The sequence below is a fragment of the Hyaena hyaena genome, unplaced genomic scaffold, assembly GCF_003009895.1.
Source record: "Hyaena hyaena isolate Hyena2069 unplaced genomic scaffold, ASM300989v1 scaffold_104, whole genome shotgun sequence".
In the NCBI taxonomy this organism is placed as follows: domain Eukaryota; kingdom Metazoa; phylum Chordata; class Mammalia; order Carnivora; family Hyaenidae; genus Hyaena; species Hyaena hyaena.
In genome coordinates, this window is record NW_024080736.1 from 916,862 (window position 1) to 938,931 (window position 22,070).

At 47.9% G+C, this 22,070-nt stretch overlaps 1 protein-coding gene across 1 annotated transcript in view; it reads left to right on the top strand.

Moving 5' to 3' along the window:
• PRKCA (protein kinase C alpha) overlaps positions 1 to 22,070 on the top strand; it is a 401,970-nt gene that overhangs the window by 274,673 nt on the left and 105,227 nt on the right. Inside the window, exon 5 of the mRNA XM_039235921.1 lies at positions 689 to 817. Coding sequence (XP_039091852.1) covers positions 689 to 817 — 129 coding nt within the window. The remainder of the gene's footprint in view (positions 1 to 688; positions 818 to 22,070) is intronic.

The window sequence follows — 22,070 nt, forward strand, 5'->3', positions numbered from 1 at the left end:
TTTTCTGAACTTCCTCTACTCGCTCCATGGACTCTCAGTCTTCCTGAATGGTCAGCTCAGAAAGGCATAGAGATTCTTTGGCAAAGAATATCCTCTGTGTAAAATGTGCCTGTGGGGTGTCTGGGTGGCTCATTCGGTTAAGCGTCCGACTTCAGCTCAGGTCATGATCTCACGGCTTATGGGTTCGAGGCCCGCGTCGGTCTCTGTGCTGGCAGTCTGCTCAGAGCCTGGAGCCTGTCTTTGGATTCTGTGTCTCCCTCTCTCTCTGACCCTCCCCTGCTCACACTGTCTCTCATACAAATAGAACATTAAAAAAACAATTTAAATGTGCCTATAATTTGCCTCTGCGCACATGAAATACTAATTAGCCTATGCTTGGTACGCGCTTACCTGCGCAAATTCTGTGTAGGGGTAGATATCTGAAGCATGCACAGATGAGCAGACAGGGGTATTTTGCTTCAGTTAAGACTGGACAAATATGGCATGGGTATTTTAAGGATATTGTCACTCACACGAAGCCTGTGTGGTAAGGGACATCTGCTAACAGTTCTTGGTGTCACCAAAAACATAGCAAAGTATCAAGTTAGAGGATAGCTCATTTTCACTTATGTTCGTCCAGCAAAACACTGAGGCGGCGATGGTTTGAGCCCATATGCCCAGCCTTACCCTTTGCTTTCTTGATTCACAGCCTGTGATATGAACGTGCACAAGCAGTGTGTGATCAACGTCCCCAGCCTCTGCGGGATGGACCACACAGAGAAGAGGGGCCGGATCTACCTGAAGGCCGAGGTCACCGATGAAAAGCTCCATGTCACTGGTAAGGCATGCTTGTGCAGGTGTGAGGCATGCAGCCTCTCCGAGGGCATTGGGGTCAAGGTCAAGAGGGCTTGTCACTGCCTGAGAGCCCGTCAGCCTCAAGGCCACCGATTCCCCGTGAACACATCCCCCCAGAGACCGTGCCGTGCGCCCACTCCCCAGCTGCTCAAAGGCCTCCGAGTCAGAACTGCTGTGGAGACTGAGGTGCTCTGACAGCACGGCCCATGTACTGTTCCCCAGTGACAGGGGGACAGGGAGGCCAATTAAACAGAATGATGTTGGTGGGAGTGCACCAGGGTCGGGGGAGCTGTAGGAGCATCTGACCTGTGATGGTGTCAGGCTGCGGTGACCCGATCAGCCCACCCTCCCGAGGACACCAACAGGAAACCGCCATCATGTTACCGAGCTACGTTTCCTCTGTGTCAGGCGCTAAGGCTTCACCGTAGATCACTGATGTAGCCCCTGCAAGCACCCGCTTAGTAGCCTCGTTTTCCAGAAGGGGAAACCGAGGCATAGAGAGACGAGACCTTGGGAATGTCACAGAGCTAGTGAGGAGCCTGGGCTGAACAGCGCCATCTAGCCTCCGACCCCGTGCTTCTCATTATCGCACCAAGTGTGCCTCCTGTAAACAGTGCAGACACGGGACCAGGATTCCCCACCCACGGCCCAGAACATTCCCTCCCGGGGCTGTGTCTGTGTGGGCTCTGCCTAAGCATGGCTTTTCCTTTGGTCTTCCCACCAGATCCACTCTGGTATCTCCGCACCTTGAATCAGGTCGTTCTAGAGACTTGTTGGGCCCAGGACGCACCACGTGTCCTCGGACACTTGACAGATCTGTGCCGGGATCCGCTCTGTGTGGGCTTATGGCCCATGGGTCAATGGCAGCCTTGTTCCTTTGTCCTGGGGGTTCCCTCCTGTGCCACCCACCACACCCTCTCTTTTCTTTCCCAAGGTGTTTGATTTCATTTGAATAGCAAGGGTATTATGTTTCTATTTGTATTTAGGAATTTTAAACTATCAAACAAATGGAAAGACTGTATTGTTATTTACTTGTAAATGACGGAAGGTAGAAGAAGGGGTGGGGGGGGAGAGTTCCAGAGAAACTCAACTGCTGAAAACATCCTCACATTTTTTTCCTTTGAAAAATAATCCAACTCTCTACCCAGTGCTGCCCCCTCAGGTAAGAATTTAGAGAGAAATCAAAGGATATTGACGTGCTGCTGAGAAAGGGCCAACACACTTGTGAAACAAACCAAACAGAGCTCACGGTCAAGACTGAATTATGAACAAAATCCTTGTCATAGACACACAGTCTCTTTTGACTCTTTGGATTTAGGGACATTCCTCCATTTTCTCAGACCATTGCTTTTGCACCCTTGCCTATGGGGCCGTGGCTCTCCCCTCCATGTCCCTTTGATCCCACTGGCGCTGCTGGCGGGGTCCACGCTACCCTCGAGGCTGGCAGCCGGCGCCCCTCTGGCCTTGTGGGCGCCAGTGCTGTCTGCCGAGAGGAAGCGAGTCTCCTTGGGGCCACGAGAATATCTGTACCGCCTCAGCCTTACACTTGCTCTCTTTTCTACCAAGGCTCTTGCCTCATCAAAGTCATGTGCTGGGGGGCGGGGAGCGTGCAGTTTAGGAGAAAATGATGGTAAAGCAGTCCGTGGTAAGGGATTCAGAAGCGTGAGGTAGAATTCCTGTTGGCCAAACATTGCAGTGTTTTTCCTTCGCTTTGTAAAGCCGCTGCTGTTGGCAGTGTAATGAACGTTGCAGGTGAACAGTCAGAGCCGAGTTGTGAGGGGCACAGCCCACCGGGAGGCCAGAGCGCCTGGGCAGGGCTGTTAAGCGTTCAGCTCTCATTCATCTGGTTTCCGAATGCAGCAGAGCGCACTGCGTTCTGCACCTGCCCCGTGCCTTCTCCCGGCCGAGAAGCAGCAGCCGTATGGTGCTGCCTGGGACTTCCACAGCCCACGCCGAGCCGTGAGAGCACGTGTGAAACTGCACCAAGGGGCACAGGTGCCCTGGCCAGGGTGACACCTGGTACACAGAAGGGCAAGGTCAGGTCCCATCCTGTGAGGACAACGAGGCGTGTTATCCTAGGGCTGCCACGCTCACTGCCCCACCGTTGCCTAGAGTTGACCTTGATTCACAGCTGTAAGATCATCTTAGGAGACAACACCCTTCATTGAGTTAGACATTTCACGCAGGAAAGCCGATGAGCGTAGCTTAGGGCAACAGTCTAAGTCAAGTCTCTTGAGAATTAGTGCAAAATGTTTTGTGTGGATCTAGCGCTGCTCTAGGAGTATGATTCCAGCAATGGCTTAATTATAATAGCAGCAGCAGCCAACACGAGTGGTGCCCACAGAGGGGGCACTTTCTTTTTTTTATTTGAGAGAGAGAGAAAGTAGGAGAGAGGGGCAGAGGATGAGAAAGAGAGAGAGAGAGAGAGAGAGGGAGGGAGGGAGGCTCCACACTCAGCACAGAGCCCAATGCGGGGCTCAATCCTATGACCCTGGGATCATGACCTGAGCTGAAATCAGGAGTCCGACGCTGAACCAGCTGAGCCACCCAGTGCCAAAAGGGCCATTTTCTAAGCACTTGCCATAGTTAACTTCTACAAACCTGTGTGGAAGTTTACTTTATTATCTATTTTAAAGATGAAGATACAAAGAAATTAAGTGACTTGCACCAAGTCAAGTAGGTGGTAAATTTAGTAGTTAAATGTTTCATTGCCAGAAGTAGAGAGATTTCAAGGATAGTGTCAATAAGAATTGGAGCCTCATCTTAGTTCTGGCTGCTGTAATAAATACTACAGACTGGGTGGCTTAAATAACAAATATTTCTTTAGCACAGCTCTGAAAACCGGGAAGTCCAAGATCAAGGTTCCTGGTGAGGACGCTTATTTTGGTTTGTAGGTGGTTGTCTGGCTGTGTCTTCACTTGGGGGTGGACAGAGAGAAGAAGTAAGCTCTTCGCTGTGTCTTCTTATAAGAGCACTGATCCCCTCATGAGGCTCCTGCTGTCATGACTTCATTATTTCCCCAGGGCCCTATATTCAGGGAGTTACGGGTTCCCATCACCTTAGGGTTTAGGGATTCAAATTATGAATTCTAGGGGGACACATAATTTAATTCATAGCAAGTCTATTTGTAAAATATGGTCGTCATTTGTGTCAAGGAAACCCAATCCCAAGTCTGAAAGGCAAACTCAAGGAACCAAGTAATAGGCAATCATTTGTCTAAAACTTTTAATTTGGAGTAAGTTGAGATTTTCAGAATCAGAGCTAAACTTGATGTAATGAGAACACAAATACAAATAATAAACCATAACAAGGAGAGCTTACCGTCTAAATGCAAAGAAAATAAAAATTTCAGAAGCAATACACGGTTCCCTTCACCCAGTCCCCCCTTCTGCCATCTTAACGTTCTTTTATGACCATGTCTTTTTTGGGTTTTTTTAAATGTTTTATTTCTTTTTGAGAGAGAGATAGAGACAGCATGAGCAGGGGAGGGTCAGAGAGAGAGGGAGACACAGAATCTGAAGACAGGCTCCAGGCTCTGAGCTAGCTGTCAGCACAGAGCCCAACGCGGGGCTCGAACCCACGAACCGCGAGATCATGACCTGAACTGAAGTCTGACGCTTAACCAGCTGAGCCATCCAGGTGCCCCTATGACCATGGTTTAAGTATCAAAGTAGACGCATTTTAATATAGCACCCAATAAATTTATTTTAAAAAGTAGGTGCCTGTGTAGCTATAGTTAGTCACTAGAAATTGCTTTAAAGAAGAGCCAAAGAGAAGACATCGGACTTATTCCAGTAGGAAAAAAGTCCAAGAGCTATAGCGCGAAGCCCCTTTGGGGCGGAACCTGCTGAAGATGCACCCCGCCCCGCATTACCTGCTGGACCTCCTAACCTAGGGGTTTAGGGCACAAGTTTGTCTTGACGCATGTTTTAAATATCTGTAACTACCATTTATTGAGTACTTACTATATACTTACTGCTGATAAGACTTTCTTTGTGCTGAGTGCTTTCTATTCCTTGCTTCATTGACCCCTCAAATGGCACCACAAACTGCTATTGTTATCCTCGATTTTGCAATACACATATGAGCTGAGAGAAGGGAAGAAGTTATTACAGGGTGGAAAGTGACGGCATTAGCGCTTGAGTCCACGTCTGACTCCCACCCCCTTTCAGCCCAGAGGCTGTCACCCTCCCATTTCTCTCATATTAAAGGGGCTCCTTTTGAATAAATAGCAAGGCCCATATTCAGCAGTCTGTCCACAGGTTCTGTGAAGGCACAGAAGGGCCACGTGTGAGACTTGAAGCCAGGGGAGAAAGAAACTAACTTTAAAGGGAATTCATAGACAGTCCCAGTGCATATAAAATTAAATGCTTGAGTATGTGGTGCTAAATGGTACACCATCGGGGAGACGGAGAGCATCGCAGACACTTGGGAGCGGAGGGAGAGAGGTCCAGTAAAGGGCTCAATAGAATGGCAGAGTCAGCCTGGCTTCACTGAGAACGCAGGTACCCAGAGGAACCATCACGAGTAGAGCTTATGTCCAAATGAGAGTGCTATCTTGGAAAACGCTTTTAAACCCTGAACAGCTGCGTTAATTGTTAGATTAGCTCATCTATCTCCCTTTTTACCTGTGCAGAATCACTCAAATTGGAAATAATTCCCAAACTAAAATAGAAACTCCCAACAGACTCCTGCTTTGGGGCAGAAATCAGCCTTTCGAAATCAGAGAGGAGTTTCCTTTCTAGATCGACGTGGTGTTTGTGGGAAAGGGCTCCGCTTTAGTGGTATATTTTTATTTTTTGCCTTTGGGCAGTGGCGCTGATATTATCTGAACTGTGTCATTTTTATTTCTTTCAATATGCGATTTTAATAGGTTTTCTACATTCCTGTGTGCTTTTTTTACTTGGGTTTCAGAGGAGTGGTAAAAAAAATTCCCTCGTGAGAACAAATTTTCAATTTAATGTTGTAAGTAAATGGAAAAAAGATCATGTGCTTTATAGCTGCTCCAAGAACTAGATCTCCCACCAATAGATCATTCTGCACAAGAGTCTCATTTTCTCAAATACTCTGGGTGGTTAATTTGGCATGGGGATCGAAGTTCTGTGGGGGAGGGGAGGGCCTGGGGCAGGATCTGGGGCTCCCAGCAGCAGACAGGTCACATCCTTCTCTGCCTGCCTTCTGGGGCTTGTGCAATTCCGTGCTGGTGCCTCACCAGCTCTTGAGGCTTGTGGTCGTGGTATTGGGTGGTGGTTGTTGTTTTTAATTTTTTTAACATTTATTCATTTTTTTGAGAGACAGAGACCATGAGTAGGGGAGGTGCAGCAGAGAGAGAGGGAGACACAGAATCCAAAGCAGGCTCCAGGCTCTGAGCTGTCAGCACAGAGCCCGATGTGGGGCTTGAATTCATGAGCCGTGAAATCATGACCTGAGCTGAAGTTGGATGCTGAACTGACCAAGCCACCCAGGGGCCCCAAGTATTGTTATTAAACAATATTCCCTCCGTGTATTCTTCCATCTTGTTAGCATACAGGCTACAGAGTCAAGGCAAGGAGATTCAGTTTTGTGTCATAATCTTTGATTCTTTGATTCATCCGTTGGTTATACATCTATTGAGCGTGTGTCAGGCTCTTTCAAGGCTCTAAGGAAGATAACTAAGACACGGCTCTTATTGTGGAATGTGTGATCTGGGGGGCTGGGTGTGGGGGGAGGCGGGTGGAATTAAGACAGTAAAAAAAAAAAAAAAAAGAACGGGCGGTGTGCCAGGTGCTTTAGGTGCGGTGAGAGCTCGGGTGCGCGACACCTCACCTGCCCTGGGAAAGCTGCAGACCGCTTCACATAGCAAGTGACAGCGAGGCTAGGAAGACATCTCAGGTAAAGATGCAGAGCTGTGGAAGGGCCTGGTGTGTTCAGGAGGTTCGACACAGTCCCGGATTTGGCTGATTTTGAGTGTCAGGTGGGGAGAGCTGGAGGGAAACTTCTGTCCATTCTCAAGGTATCGGGGCTACAGTCATCACGGTTTACAGAGTGTGCAGTTCTTAGGGGTCATGTAGTATGGGCTCTGGGTTAAATATATCATTTTGAAACAGGGGGATTTTAGGTTGCAAGTGGCTAGGTGTTGAACAAGGACAGAGCATCAGTCAGTCTCCAAGCCTGAATTCCAGACCTCGCCCTCAGGTTCACTGTGACCCTGGACTTGCTTTGTCAGTGCTGAGAAAGGGGGCGGAGCAGGTGGCCCACTGGTTCCTAAAAGCTTTGTAAGGGTGCTTTCCCAATGGTGGACGGGCTTGTGGAACAAAATAGTCCGTGTGAGGCTGCTAGAGGGGAGGAGTTGGCCCGAGCTGCTTGCTTAAAGGAAAAGGTTTTACTCGGAGGTGATTTCTATGAAATAAAATCTTGGCTGTGGGATTTGGATCCAGCTCAGGAGCATGATAGCTGGTCTGTGATTTGGGACAGAGAGAGGTCAGCAAGAAGCTGCGTCCCCTCGAGTGCATCTAGACTGTCCGTTATTGGGGCTGCTCCATTTGATCACCTAATTCAGGTGTCTTCCTCCGACTCCTCCACGACAAAGATTCCTTTTCCTGTTTATGATTAACGAGTCTGGGCGTCCTGTTTGGAGACCAGCAATCTTCCCCCCACTGTTTTCAGCTTCCATGGCTGGGCCATAACCAATTATCACATCGATGGTTGCCAGTGGTGACTCTTAATTCTGCAGCTCCTTCTATACTCCTTTGCCGGCATTTGTCTGAAAGCAAAGCTTTCCCTTTACCTCACCCTACATTTTTTAAGTGGCAGTTTGGGCTCACGGGTTTTTTCTACTGTCAATTTTTTCTGTTCAAATTATTCAAAATATGGCCAGTGAGAGCCCCCTTCAAACTGGCTCTGTGTCCTTTTGACATGACCCATCAGGCATTTGTTTTGTTTTGTATTGTTTTGTTTTAGCACTTCCTTTCTTTCTGGAACAGAAGAGCTCACATTGTACTTAAATGTTTCTGAGTAACCCTGGGTATTTTTTTTTTTTAGCTGGGAAATAAGAATCCAAGGTCTGGGCGCTGGGGTGCTCATTGCTCCTGGCGTGTTACTGCTTCTCACCTCTTGCAGTAGACAGACATAGGAATCTTTTTTTTTTTTTTTTTTTTTTAATGCCTCCACCCTAGTGCTTCTGGTTGTGATCGTACAGGGTTCTTCCTTACCTTTCCCCAGTCCTTTCTCCCTCTGCCTCCTCCCTCTGTAGATCCCTAGTTCCTGGTAACATTAATACGTTCATTTCTTTGCTCTTCCCCACATGACATGCAGCAGAGTTTCAGAATTCATAGAGTTACTGGTAACTCTAAGAACAATACAGTTCCATAAAGTTCAGGATTTTATTGCATTTCTTGGGGCATCTCAGTGGCTCAGTCTGTTAAGCATCCAACTCTTGGTTTTGGCTTAGGACATGATCTCACGGTTCATGAGTTTGAGCCCTGAATCGGGCTCTGCACTGGCTTGGGATTCTCTCTTTCTCTCCCTCTCTTTGCCCCTTCCCTTCTCATGCATTCTCACTCTTCCTCTCTCTCAGAATAAATAAACTTCAGAAGAAAGATTTAAAAAACACAAGATATTACTGCATTTCTTAGAAATCCTTAAATGATAGCCCACTAAGGGTAGATAGTCAAAATGCTGTCACTCGGATTTCATGTTTTCCAGTGTAGTTCTGTTCTCCATGTGATATATGCCTCCTTAACCAGATGATCAAACTCCACCTCCCCTTCCCCACCCCCCCACCCCCGCCCCGTCGCCCGGCAGACTCAAAGGGCATACCTCCTAAGGTGATGTAATAGAAGATACACAGTATGGCCTCTCAAGTATCCTTCCCAAAATCTGATAACCTGAATCTAATCATGAGGGAGTGGGAAGCAGAGGAATCCAGATATTAGGGCATTCTGCTTGTTAACCGATCGGGACTTTTTGAAACTGCCCGAGTCTGGAGAAACAAAAACAGTCAAGGGGATGGTTCTTGAGTAAAGAAACCCAGAAACATGTCAACCAAGTGTAATCTGTAATGCTTGATTGGGTCCTGGATCTAAAACAAATAGCTGTAAATAGGACTTGGGGTGACAGTTGGGGGGGAGTGTGAATCTGGACAGTATTTTAGATAATGCTTTTGTATCAGCATGAAATTTCTGGATGATCAAGGTGATGCGATTATGGAGGACGTTGTTGAAGTACTCTCGGGGTGACTTTTCTTGAGGTCTGCAACTTACCTACCAATGGTCCAGTAAAAACAAAAGGCTGAAAATACACGTAGGTACATTCACACACACAGAAGGCATGTGTGGCAAAATGTTGATAAATAGTGAATCTAGATGAGTGGTGTTTGTCATGCTGTTCTTTGGACCTCGCTGTTGGTTTGAGATTGTTTAAACCAAACTCCCAGACCACTGGGCAGTGAAGGTGGAACTTTTTGTTGCTGTCTGTAGAGCTCGCTCTCAGCTGGAAGGAAGCCCCCAGGTGAGCCAACATCAGAGCTCCCAAGGGGATGCGAGTGGACAGCCGGCCAGTCAGAACACAAGTAGCAGATGTGGAAAAGGGGACCTTGGAGCACACCAGAGAAGCTACTGGTATTTCTTGAGTACCTAGGTCCTGGAGAAGAGAAAGCAACTTTGATTGAGTACCTTCCATATACCAGGTCTTCATTGGAAGCCTTTCCGTATATGAATTCACCATAACCCTTTGAGAAAAGTGCTATCATTACCATAACCAGGGAGGCAGTCTGGAAGAGAAGAGCCCCCCGGGGACTTCCCAAGGTCACACGGCTGCTCAGTGGAGGAAACTCCACCCCAGGGCCCAGGCGCGAGCCTGCCATGTTCTCACGCAGCCGCCCCCTGGCTCTGCTGAGAGATGGCGTGCCAGCTCACAACCCTGCCCCTTCAGCACACACGTGGCCCACACACTGTTGCTAAAGTGTTTGCAACTTCACGTTTCCATCCTGCCCCTAACAGGTGAGACTTCTCTGGGACGGTCCTGCGGCCCCCGTAATTACTACAGTGCCATTGGCACCATTGTGAGCAAGGATCCGTCATCATTTCCCCCCAGCCTCCATCTCCCAGGGCTTAGATAATGGCTGGAAATAAAAATGGCAGCAGGGAATCTGGCTGGAAAAACAAAAAAACCAAAAAAAAAAAAAGAAAAGAATTAAAATGGGCAGAGAAGGATAGAAACAAATCCCCCCTCAAGAAACAAAACTCTGATGGTGTGTGAGTCGGCCAGACATGTGACCTGCCCATGTCCTTTCTCCACCTGCCATCGCTGGCTTTTTCTCTGCTGGCTCTGCTTTCCCATTGTAGTAAAGCTGTCCCTGCTCTTGCATTCCCAGAGTCTTGGAAGAACTCATCTCGAGCAGCCTCCTGCCTTGAGCTTGCCGGTGCTTAACATCCAGGCACATCCTTTACAAAAGAAAATCGGAACTGCATCTAAGCTAAAAACACGCAGCAGTGCACTTACCCAGAAGAGCACTTGCACGTTGCCCCGTTCAACTGCTTATGCTTCTGGGCAATGCCTGGCATGTTTTCCGGGGATTTATCTACTCTGTCTCCTTCCTTGGTTGGGTATTCCTCAACATCACACGTCATATGTCTGTGTCAGCCCTTCAGCAGCCAGTACCTTGCCTGCCTCCCCAGACTTCTCCCTTATGTTCTCCCCCAACCCCCACCCCTTGACACTCTGTGTTCCGATTGTCACGAAAGCTGTGTGCTGTTTTCGCAGCGAGCAGGCTCTTTCCCACCTCCTCCCTTTGTGTATGCCATGTCCTCCACTCTCTCAGGAACATCATTTTAACACTCAGCCCCAGATACCTTAGGAAGCCCCTCCTCACATTTTCTACCTTGCGAAAAATTGACTACTCCCCCCCCCATGCCCTTTATAACATTTATAATGCGATTTCACTTACATTTATTTGCATGTCAATCTCTCTCTACCAGACCGTTAGCCCTTCAAGGCCAGCGAGGTCTTCTTACCTCTTATATCCAGCCGAGTGCCTTGAACTGTGCCTAATGTGACTGTTGAGCAGATGATGTTGATGGAAGTATCCAGTAGACACAGAATAAAAAATTCACTCGGTTTTATACTGTGCTCTTATATCCCAAACCCAAGCAACTCTTCCCATTTGGGCCCTATGTCTGGTCAAGTAAAAATGATCCTCTTTTCAGGGTGCCTGAGTGGCTCATTTGGTTAAGTGTATGACTCTTGGTTTTGGCTCAGGTCATTATCTTGTGGTTTTGTGAGTTCAAGCCCCACATTGGGCTCTGTGCTGGCAGCATGGAGCCTGTTTGGGATTCTCTGTCTCTCCCTCTCTGCCCCTCTCCCCCTCTCAAAATAAATAAACTTGAAAAAGAAATTTTTAAATGATTCTGTTTTACTTAATCCAGGAAGCTATGTGACTTCCAGGATCCTTTAGAGAAACACTTAACAGCCAAGAAAGCAGCCAAGAAAGAGGTTCATCCTCTCAAAAGAGGCATGTCATTATTCACACCCTGACTGTGGTTACCCCATCCTGGCCTATCCAGATGCTCGGTGTCGGATGTGTGCTGACTAGCTCCCTGCCCCGCTGTGTGTTGTGATTCCTGCGTGGTTCTCTGTGCACCAATTCAGACCAAGCTTCCATGCCGGCTGCCTACTCACTGGATGTCTGCGGGGGGCGGCAAGACTGGGGCAAAGGGCAAAATCCAGTGTCGTTTCCTTAATGCAATGTGTGCCTTTGTCCTAAAACACCCTGGTGTCTGAGCTCAAAGTGCCATGGCTTCTGTTCCTCCCACTTGGGATGATGGCGGTACGCCCCCGGATTCATTACAGGGACCTCAGTCATCCGTCCACTTTGACTTAGTTCCTGCCAGGAAGGAGTGCTCTTAAAGATGGCTTTTGAATGCCTGCATATTTGGAAGGGGAGGAAAAAAAAAAAAAAGGAACATTTTTGGGGCCTTTTTCAAGATTCTGCCATTAGCATACAGGGACATTGACATTGACTGAGTGGGTCATTCTTGTGCAGGATTTTAATTGCTTCTAATTATAGGATTATCATTTAAGCACAAGATTAATTGCCATGAAATTATTGCAAAGAACTTGATCTTCTTCTAGAAAGTAAATGCATTAGCCAAGTGAGGAATCTCTCAGAAGCTTGCAAATGATGTCTTTTTAAACTTTTTTAACTCTTTGATGGGGAGAGAAGATGTGAAGGGGATGGGGATGGAAGAGAAAACAAATAGCAGATAAATGCCTCTTTGGTTTCCCCACGCCCCCACCAAAAGGCTGGAAAATTTGAACATTCAGTGTCCGGGAGTCATTTGGTTCACAATGGAAGTGTCTCAAAATAAAGGCAGAGATTTTCCCTGGATAAGAGTGGTCCACTAAAAAGCTAGGAGAGGCAGAGGCCATCTTTTGGTCCCTTCCAGCACTAAGCTGTTCTGATATCCCACAGACCTTCTTTTCCAGATGTTTTGAGAGGAACCTGAGGTTAATATGTGTACACATGCTCTGGTTATTAGCACTGAAATGGTGCACAGAAACATCAGACCATGTTCGTCTCCACTTCTAGGCATTTCCACTTGGAAGGAGTGCAGATTTCCTGAGAAAATAGGAGTCAAGTTAGCTCCCGGGGCTCTTCTGAAATATCCCCCTTTGAATAAGGTAGGGAACAGCCACCTGCAGAAACTGCACCGAATGTCCCCCACGGGGACTTTTCTTTCCTGGCGAGAACAGTGGTGGTACTTTACCACCCATTTTCCTTGGTAATTAATGCAAGTTTTGTGGTTAATTAAAGACAGTCAGGGTCCCTTTTAAAATGAAGTCAAGCATTTTTTCCTAGAATAACGAAGCAAGAACAGATGCGAGGCACACTGCCTGTACAAGTGTTCAAGGTGGGGGTGCTGACTTTGGGGAAAGTTACGTTGAAGAAAGTGTCCCTTCCCCAGCCTAGACCCACTGGAGGCAAGGGATGTAATCAAAAGAAATGCCTATTTTGTCGAACACCCAGTGGGGATGTTGAGGGAGGAGGACTCTTGTTCTGGAAAATACCACGCTGACATCTCTTTCCCTTTAAGACACTCCGCCTGTAGCCAACCACCGCTGGAACGGAGGGTGAGCAGGATGTGTTTCTCTGTGTATTGCCACCCTCCTTTTATGGGCTGCCTGGGTGAGTACCCACAGAACTCTCGTGGGTAAACATCTGCCCAGAAGACCGGAAAGGAAAGTGCCTGCGTCCCACGTTGTAACCAGCACCGTGCAGCCTCCTGGGTGGTACTAATTCCCAACTACTCTGGATGACCCTGAAGCCTATTTGAGTCCCCCTATCCCTGCCCCCCCCCCCAAGAGAACAGGGACTCTGTCATCCTTAAAACTTTGAGCTTCTGAAGGATGCCATTATATTTTTGAAAAAAAAAAAAATCTCAGCACACATTAAACGACTGGCACCACATGAAGAAAGAATACAGGGAGTCTATAAGATAATAAAAGTGATTTAGGAGAAACTGGATTTAGAAGAAACTGCGCAATTGGTTTTATGGTCAGATCGATTGGGATTGACTCCCAGCTCTGCCGCTCACTAATGTTCAGTAGGCATTAGGGATTGTTTCTCTGTGAAGAGTTGTGTTCCAGCCGCATTTAAGCTAATACAGTTCAGTGAATCCGCTGTGTCATTTATTGACAGCTTAACTCTGTAGGGACTTGTTCACAATGATCGCTATAACCACAGAAGGATTCTAGCCACACCCGGGAAAACCTAACCCCAGCTTTTGTTTGCTCTTCCTTCACCGTGCCTACCAAGCATGACCTAGGAACACACTGGAATCTGCACCTTAAAAATTGAAAGAGCTCCGTGAATAGAACGTTTGCGTATTAAGCTAAGAACATTAACCCTAAAGACTCTAACCTACTGGGCACCTCATCCTCATCTTTACCACCCTAGGTTTCCCCTTCCTCATCCGCAGATGTGTACGAAGGCACTTAAACTGTATGCACTCTGAGGTTCCCTGTGGCTCTCACATTTTACTGCTGGGAGCCTCACTTCAGAGAGAAAGAGCTAATTGCTGGGGCCAGTCAGCATGGCCCCTCTTGAGGAGCTGGCAGAGCCAAGGGGCTCCAGCAAGTCTCTAATTGGATGAGGCTGGAGAAGCATTGGGTGTAGTGACTCTCAGACAAGTTTGAACAGCAGGTCCCTTTCAGTGCCGTCTTATTTGGAGAGAGATTCCCATTAAACACAGCTCCTCTGGTTAAAGGGGAGAGGATGGAGCACCCTCGTCCCTCCTCCTCCTCCACCCATAAGGAGACTGTGGAACAGTTTGAGAACCACTGATGTGGCCCAACCTCTTTGGTCTAAATGTGGAAACACACACACACGACTCAGAGAGGGAACATGACTGCTAGATGTACGGTGTCTGGACATGTAAGGGACAAAACCAGGCTTCAGCCCACTCACGTAGAAGAAATTATCAAAAGCAGTCTGCTCCGGTGGGAAGGCCGTGGGACCCTGGAAGCAACGAGAGGCAGGAGCCGGCTTTCTGTACCCCCTCGTCCATATACAGACTGCTGTCATTCATCCTTTCGTAGCAAGTTGGGCTGTCCCCACACTGCAGAAGGCATGGCCCTGGATGGTTCTCCAGTTTTGCCTCTAACTGCTTCGTGATCCAGAGCCCAGGGAAGGGATTCATCAGCTCACTGTGGTCATGAGCCAGTCTGGGCCCCTTGACGATGCTGATGCACAGGATCTTAGAAGAGGGCAGGCAAGGTGGGGACAGGGCTTTCCGCAGTAACAGGAGGTGGTGCTAAGCAGACAAGATGATAAGTACCCACAGTACCACCGTGAACTGGCAGCCGGGGCCGTGCCGAAAGTCGGAGCCGGGCTCCTGCCTCTCAATTTGGTGCCTTTCTCCTTCAACCACGTTGCATGTCTGTGAAGTCACTCAAGAGCAGCGGCTGTGTCCAGGCTTCTGTACAAACGTTGGGTATGACTCATCAGTCCCTTTTGAACAAAACATATTCCTGCCCTGGCCAGTTGCCAGCAACAGCCAGGGATAAAGGAAAAATGGGTTTGGCTCTATTTGTCCAGTCCAGCCACCCGGCACATTAATCACCCCTCTCAGTTAGAAGCTGTCAAACAGCACACCAGGTTCCAGGCGTAAATGGTGTTGATGTAGAAGAGGCTTAGTGATGGCGGTGCCCCCAGGAAGTGGCCTTCTCTGAAGGGGGGCCACAGTTAGAAGGCAAAACGAGTGGCAGGACTGTGGAGACATGTGATTAGGGCCTGGGAACCAGACAAAGCCCTCCACCCTGCGTTGCGAACTGTGTGGCCCAAAATGACTGTCCCCATGGGCAGCAGCTTGTCCACAGGCTGTGAGGCTTACTTGGTCATGGGGACTCGCCGCCTCTCACCCCCAGAGCTTTGCTTCCGTGAGCCTTTCTGGCCATGAGAACAGCCTCGTTGGCAGCTCGCTAACAGTGCCTCTTGGATTCTTAGCCTCTCTCCGGAAAGAAAATCAGGTGACCTGGCTTCCATTCAGCAAGGGGAAGACAAAGCAAGGTACCTTTTATTCATGTCACCATTAGTCTCACCCACGGTGGGGGAATTGACGTTGTCGCCTGCTTGGTTTGTAAACGGTGGTGATTATGCTCGGAACAGCGGGTCCCTGTGCCATTCTCTTCCCCCTACAACACTTAGATCTCGGATGCCCACCTCCTGAGGCCTCCTGAGGAATAGGATCTTCACCCCGGGGATAGGCCCTACAGCACTGGCGGGTTTCCGGTTTCCTCTCTCCACTTGGCCGCTTTTCTGATTCAGTGACTACTTTAGCACCATGGCTCTGTGGTTCTGCAAGCAGCTTCGTTATTAAAAGTCTTACCCCCGGATCCTCAGCCCCCAATCTTTTCAGAATTAATTCAGCCTCGTGCTCAGTTGGATGCACGTGATCACCTTGGGGCAGTCACCTCTCTTAAGGGGCTAGTCAGAGAGATCCCTAAGGTAATGAGAACTTCTAGATTTTTTTTAAACCGCAGTCGAAGTGATAAGAGGCTTTTCCAGGTAAAAACCCCAGAGCCCTGACATCATAGGTTTAATTCATGTTTATCTGCAGCTTGGCATTTTCAGATTAAAGATGGCAGCAGTGTAACGGAGAAGCTGGGGGTGCAGCTTGTTGTTATTTTAGCCCTGTCTTCAAAGACAGTGGTCTTTCTAGAGAGGAAGGCTAATTATAGTCTCTGGTTTACACTAACCCCCCATAGCTCCCGGTAAGTGCATCCCTCAGAATCAGCTCGGACCCCTTTTTGGGTGACCAAGAACGAATGGGAAAGTCTTTGGTCCTGCGGGGTCGAGAAGAGGCCTGGGGTTGGACACTTTGTCCCTGTCTCGGCCACGAATGGAGGAAGCACGGCCCCTATGGGTAGGCTGACATCCCCACGCAGCCAGCACGTTCCTGGCAGGGGCCATCAGGAGACGGGGCTCCCTCCGGCTTCTCGAAAGAACAAATGCCTGCTCCTCACCAGCCGTGAAGGCGTCTGCGCCTAGTCCCTCGTATGAGGGGCACTGAAGGCTGATTTTGTTCAGCTTTGTCTCTCGAAGCTTCAGCTCCTTCAGGGGGTAGAAATAAAGAACCAGTAACCATGTTCGTCTTTGTCTGCCACACACTGATGTGAATGCTTATGATTTTATTAGCAGCTGCCTTGGAGCCAGGCCCGATTTAATTTAATTTAATCTCCTCGGTTATTTTCAGTTCAGCTCCGTCTATTTTAAGCACGGATGAAGGGGAAGTAATCAGACTGAGGGGGCGGAGGGGGGAGAGGCAGGAGGTACCTTCCGCTCCCCTCCCCAGTTACTCAAGCTTAACCCGGCTTGATAGAAAGAGACGACTTCGTGGAGACTGGTCAGCCGAGCCCGGTACTAGTTCACACCCTCTCCATCCCTGGTGTCGTCTCTGGTACCCTCTCACTCCTCTGAGAAAAACAGCGTATCAGCCAGGGCGGGGCAGGAGGAGATGATAATTATGCAGCCAGAAATACAAAAGGAGCAATTTTCTCCTGTGTCAGGAGAGAACTGAGTAATGACACTTTCCCCTGCCCCTCCCTTTCTCCTCTTAGCTAACTAACTACATTTGTCATCACGTCGTCGTCGTCATAGCTTTTCGTTTTTGGAGCACTTTGATGCCCGGGGAGGGGGTGGGGGGCAGGATGCCCAGAGTCTCCCAGGTTGATGGGTGTCTAAAGGTTAGTATGTTAGACAGAAGCTCTGTCCGTGAGACCCAGAACCAGAATGTCTTGTGCCCTGGAGCTTGCACGCCAGCTGTGAGCCCAGGAGAGGCTTTCCCGAGGCCACCTCCTGATCCCTGCTCCTGGGGGCCCTGGGGGTGCGCATCTATCTGGTTTGGTACCAACAGGGATCCAGAGAAAGAGAAATCTATCCCAGCTTTATGTGCTACCTCTGGAGATGGAAAGTCCTCTCCCCACTGCAATGTTGCTCTCATGCACCCAGAACCCTGTGTTCACTGTTTTACTTGTTTACTCTGCAGAAGCCCCACACTTATAAGGGTGCCTGGCACTTAGTAAATCTCAGTGTCCATAGGATGGCTGGTTTGTTCCTGGATGACACTGATAAGAGTAGGTTTTTTTTTTTTTTAATAAGCTTGTTTATTTTGAGAGAAAGACAGAGACAGAGAATGAGCTGGGGAGGGGTGGCAGGGGGAGGGACAGAGAATCTGAAGTGGACTCTCTGCTGTCAGCACAAACGTGGGGCTCGAACTCACAAACCACAAGATTGTGACCTGAGCCGAAGTTGGACACTTAACCAACTGAGCCACCCAGGCACCCTGATGATAACAGTAGTTAGAAGTTGCTACATATTTTGTGCCAAGCACCATGCCCATGGTTTTACTTACATAATCTCATTTAGGACTATAGTTCCTATTGAGTGAGACTCTTCTTCTCTCCAGCCTACACATGAAGAAATGGAGGCTTAGGGGGTTTCAGGAATCTGCCTGGTCATGAGGTGGAGCTAGAACTTGAGTCCCGGAAGAATATCCCTGTTCTGTGTCCTAGGAGTTTCCTTGAGAACATGACCAAAATGTTTCTCATGGAAATTGATGGATCGTTTGTGTGAGTGTTGGTTCAGAACCTGCCTGTCCACAACCTGCAGATCAGAGAAGCCCCAGGAAAGGGAGCAGTGTTGGGGCTGAGTGTAGGAATGGCCGGGCAGAGGGCGGTCTCGGTGGGCCGCGTGTTCTATGACTGAGTAAAGTCAGTCCAGTGAGCCCGTAACCACATCTCCGTGCCACATTTCTCAAAGCATGATGCCGTCGAGTATGCAGATGGCTCCCCCAAACCTCAGACCTCCTGAACCCAGTACTCCCGACAGTGGACCCTGCAAATCTCTGTCATCAGTGAGTTCTCCGAGGTGATTCTCAGACACAGTCACATTGGAGAGCTATGGCTCTGGGTATTTCAAGTGCTGGTCTTGTAGTAGGTTAGATTTGCTTCAAACTAAAACAAAAAAAAGTGTCTCTGTGTTTGGGATGGTTTGGGGGGTAAGTTATTAAAGCCAGAGCAGCCCATTACATAAAACAGATGGTCATGTGGAAATGTGGTAGCATCTCAAGGCAGGTAATAGCAGCTAATAACTCTGGCCTTCCGCTTTTAAAGCCCCAAGATTTGCTCTTGTTACCATCCAGAGGCAGCTGGGCGCCCAGAGAACAAATCCAATGTAGTCCTCTCAGACGCCAGCTTATTAATTTATAGGGAGAAATAAAGCCATCCATGTGTCTGCTTGCTTGATCAGAGCAGCGTCTATAGTCTAGTCAAGATACCCAAGAAGGCAAATCATAATAAACCCATTTTATTGATTTCCCTGTATAACACTGTCCCATAGACCACAAATAGCAGAAATCCACTGGGGGTAGGGTAATGCCTTCCTTCCCTGTAAACAGATCTCAGGGGACTCAGAACTCTGCCAAGTGAACATGGAATTACATAAATGTTTAAGGGCATCAGTCTAAGATTTCACATTGATCTCGAGGTAGAGGCAGCTGTGCTTCTGGGACCAAAAGTCCTTGAAGTTAAACACCCAGAAGCTTCTCCCTGGGCCAGTTTCACAGACACTCTGGGGTCCGCCTTGATGCCCCTGCTCTTACTTGAATTCAGTCCTGCTGGACACAGGCTGGTCTTCCATGTCTGGGAACCCTCCGTCTCCCGGATCCGATTTGGCCAAGCTCTGCTGCGATCCAGTAATGATGGAGCCTGGAGTTCGTTCATTCCCAAAGAAGACTCATTTCCCTCATCTCTTTGCCCCCAAGAGAGAGGGATCACTTCACTGTGGCTCCCCATTTTAGTGAGTCTTTTTATCTTAATTCTTTGCAGAAGCATCTTCCCCAAAACCTGATCCGCCCGTCTTTCAGGTGATCTGCATGAAGTAACTCCAGGTGGTAGAGTGTTTACTTTACAGCAAATTCTTAGCTTCTGATCTGTGGCTGATCTGTGGCATGTGACCCCCACGTCAGCTGCAGGGGGTCAGGGAGACCTCCAAAAGTAACATGCAGAATTTTGTACCTGCGTTCTGGGTGGGAGGGCAGCCACGGCCATCATCTTCTCCAACACATCCTGTGAGCCTCTGAATTTAGGAGTTACTTCCTAGGATGAAGGACCTTATACAACCTAACCAGGATCCAGACTAGGAACATAGAACTTGGGACATAGGTGATACCTTGAAAACAAAGGCATAAAAACATGCTCTAAACGTGAATTTGCAGGCAGCTTATGTTCGAAGTAGATGGAATCTTAGAGATTTCCTAGACCAGCCAACCCCATTGATTTCCAGACAGATGGCGTGCTACCCTAGAGACTGCCCAGGAAAGTGAGGGTGGGCTGAGCAGTAACATTAAAGCTGGGGGTGAAAGGGCCAACGAGATGATATAGAATTGAGTTCAACAGACCTAGCCTTGGCCTGTAAAGGACAGACCCCAGTGTGTCAGCACATTGAACAGCCACCCACAGAGTGACAAGGTGGCCGTGTGGAAGCAGTAGTAGAGTGTTTGCCGGAAGAAATGATGGTCGACAGCTTAGACTCAAACCGAGAGAAGCCAAGAGGAATTTCCTCCTCTTCCCATTTGCCAGGCTTTCTAGGAACAGTGGAATTCCAACATCTGCTTAAGGAAAGAGCACATTTCTACATTGAATTAAGGCACCCAGCTAAAATGCTGCTTCTCTTGTGGCCCTCTGAAATGTTAGAAAGACCTAGAAAAAGACAGAAACCCACAGCTGAGACCTACAAACCATTTCAGTCTTAGAGAACTTTCTCCTGTTAGCCTCATGGGTCTGGCCATCCTTGATGGATGACACAAAGCAAAGCCCCATGCTTCTGAAGGAAAGCAGGAAGATTCTCGACGTCTTCCTCTTTGCTCAAGGGAACAGGGTCTTCAGCCAAAAACAAACCTGCCAGGCAGCCCTTTGATTTCAGGGAGCCAAAATCCTGTTCTCTCTTGTCATCCCACACAGCGTAACTTCCAAAAGAAAAAAGATTGGCCATAGGAAAGAACTGATCTTGTTGGATTATGTCCTGAGGGTCATGAGCCCCGTGTGGGAAGCACATGTGCATGGATGCATGTGGAGGCATGAAGAACTTGAATGTCTATCAAACGGACGCCATTGGCTCAGCGTGCATGAGATTGTCCTGCACCGTGACAGGGATGTGACCTCACCTAGGTCCAGCACATCCGTTTGAGTGCCAGGCTAGTTTTTTTTTTTTTTCTAATGTTTTATTTATTTTTGTGAGAGAGTATGAGTGTGGGGGGGGCGGGGAACAGAGAGAGGAGGACTGAAGATCCAAAATGGACTCTGTGCTGACAGCAGCAAGCCTAGTGCGGGGCTCAAACACTTGAACCGTGAGATTATGACCTGAGCCGAAGTTGGACGGTCAACCAGCTGAGCCACCCAAGCACCCTGAGTGCCAGGCTAGTTTTGAGGGAAGAGAACTCACCAGTATCCAAGTAGACAGTGGACAGAGCCAATGGGAAATCTAAACATAGTGTCCTTTGGCAAACACCAAGTCTGGATATAGCTTTCCTCATATATCCCTCTGGATATAGCTTTACTCATTTTGCAAATGAATAAAGAAGGAAAACATACACAAAATACATAACCCATTTAAAATATATAGAGAAGAATAAAGGAAAGGGAGTATCATGGAGAACATGTTTAAAAATGAATTGCTGAGGGGGCAAGGACTACAAAAACATCGTTTGCAAAAACTCTGTATAAACTTCCATAGAATGTTGGGGCGCCTGGGAGCTCAGTTGGCTAGTGTCCGACCTCAACTCAGGTCATGATCTCATGGTTCATGGGTTCGAGCCCCGCGTCGGGCTCTGTGCTGACAGCCAGCTCAGAGCCTGGAGCCTGTTTCAGATTCTGTGTCTCCCTCTCTCTCTGACCCTCCCCTGCTCATGCTGTCTCTCTCTCAGAAATAAATAAACTTCCATAGAATGCAAGAATACAGCATCTCCAGAAAACAGGAAGCCCTTCGAGCAAAAAGGTCGAAACGTAAAAAGGATGAGACTTTCTTTTCTTTTCTTTTTTAAATGACATCAGGATATACCAGGAGGCAGACAAGATGAAGGGAGGTGGACAAGTAAGAAATGCCTGCAAACAAATTTAAGTTGCAGGAACATGATTAAAATCATCATGGACCAGTAAAGAGCAGAGGTGGCACTGTAGAAAATCAGATGAGTGCTGTGGCAGAATCCTGAGGAGCTCTTTTCAGAATGCAGGGAAAAGCACAAAATGATGGTAAAGAGAGAGAGGATAATACAAATGGAAGACTCAGAACAGGGGACAACTTGAGAATCATTGTGTTTATCCCAAGAATGAAAGAACAAAAATGGAAACAGGAAGCAATAACTCCATATGATAGGAACACATTTATGAAGCATTCAAACTAAAGGGAGTGAACTCTATCCTGGCAAAAGTAATGGAGAGAAGTCTACAGCTAGAAACATTCTAGAACCTTTTTTTTTTCCAAGTTTTTATTTAGATGCCAGTTAGTGAACATACTTTATACTATTAGTGTCAGGTGTAGAAATTAATGATTCATTTATTCTAGAACATTCTTAATCAAAAAGCAAACAAATGCCTTCCCTTCAGGATATACAGGTTACATATAAGAAAACTAAAACCAGGTTGGCATTAGACTTCTCATTGTACGCAAGACTTAGCTTGAGGAGGAAAAGAAGCATCAATTA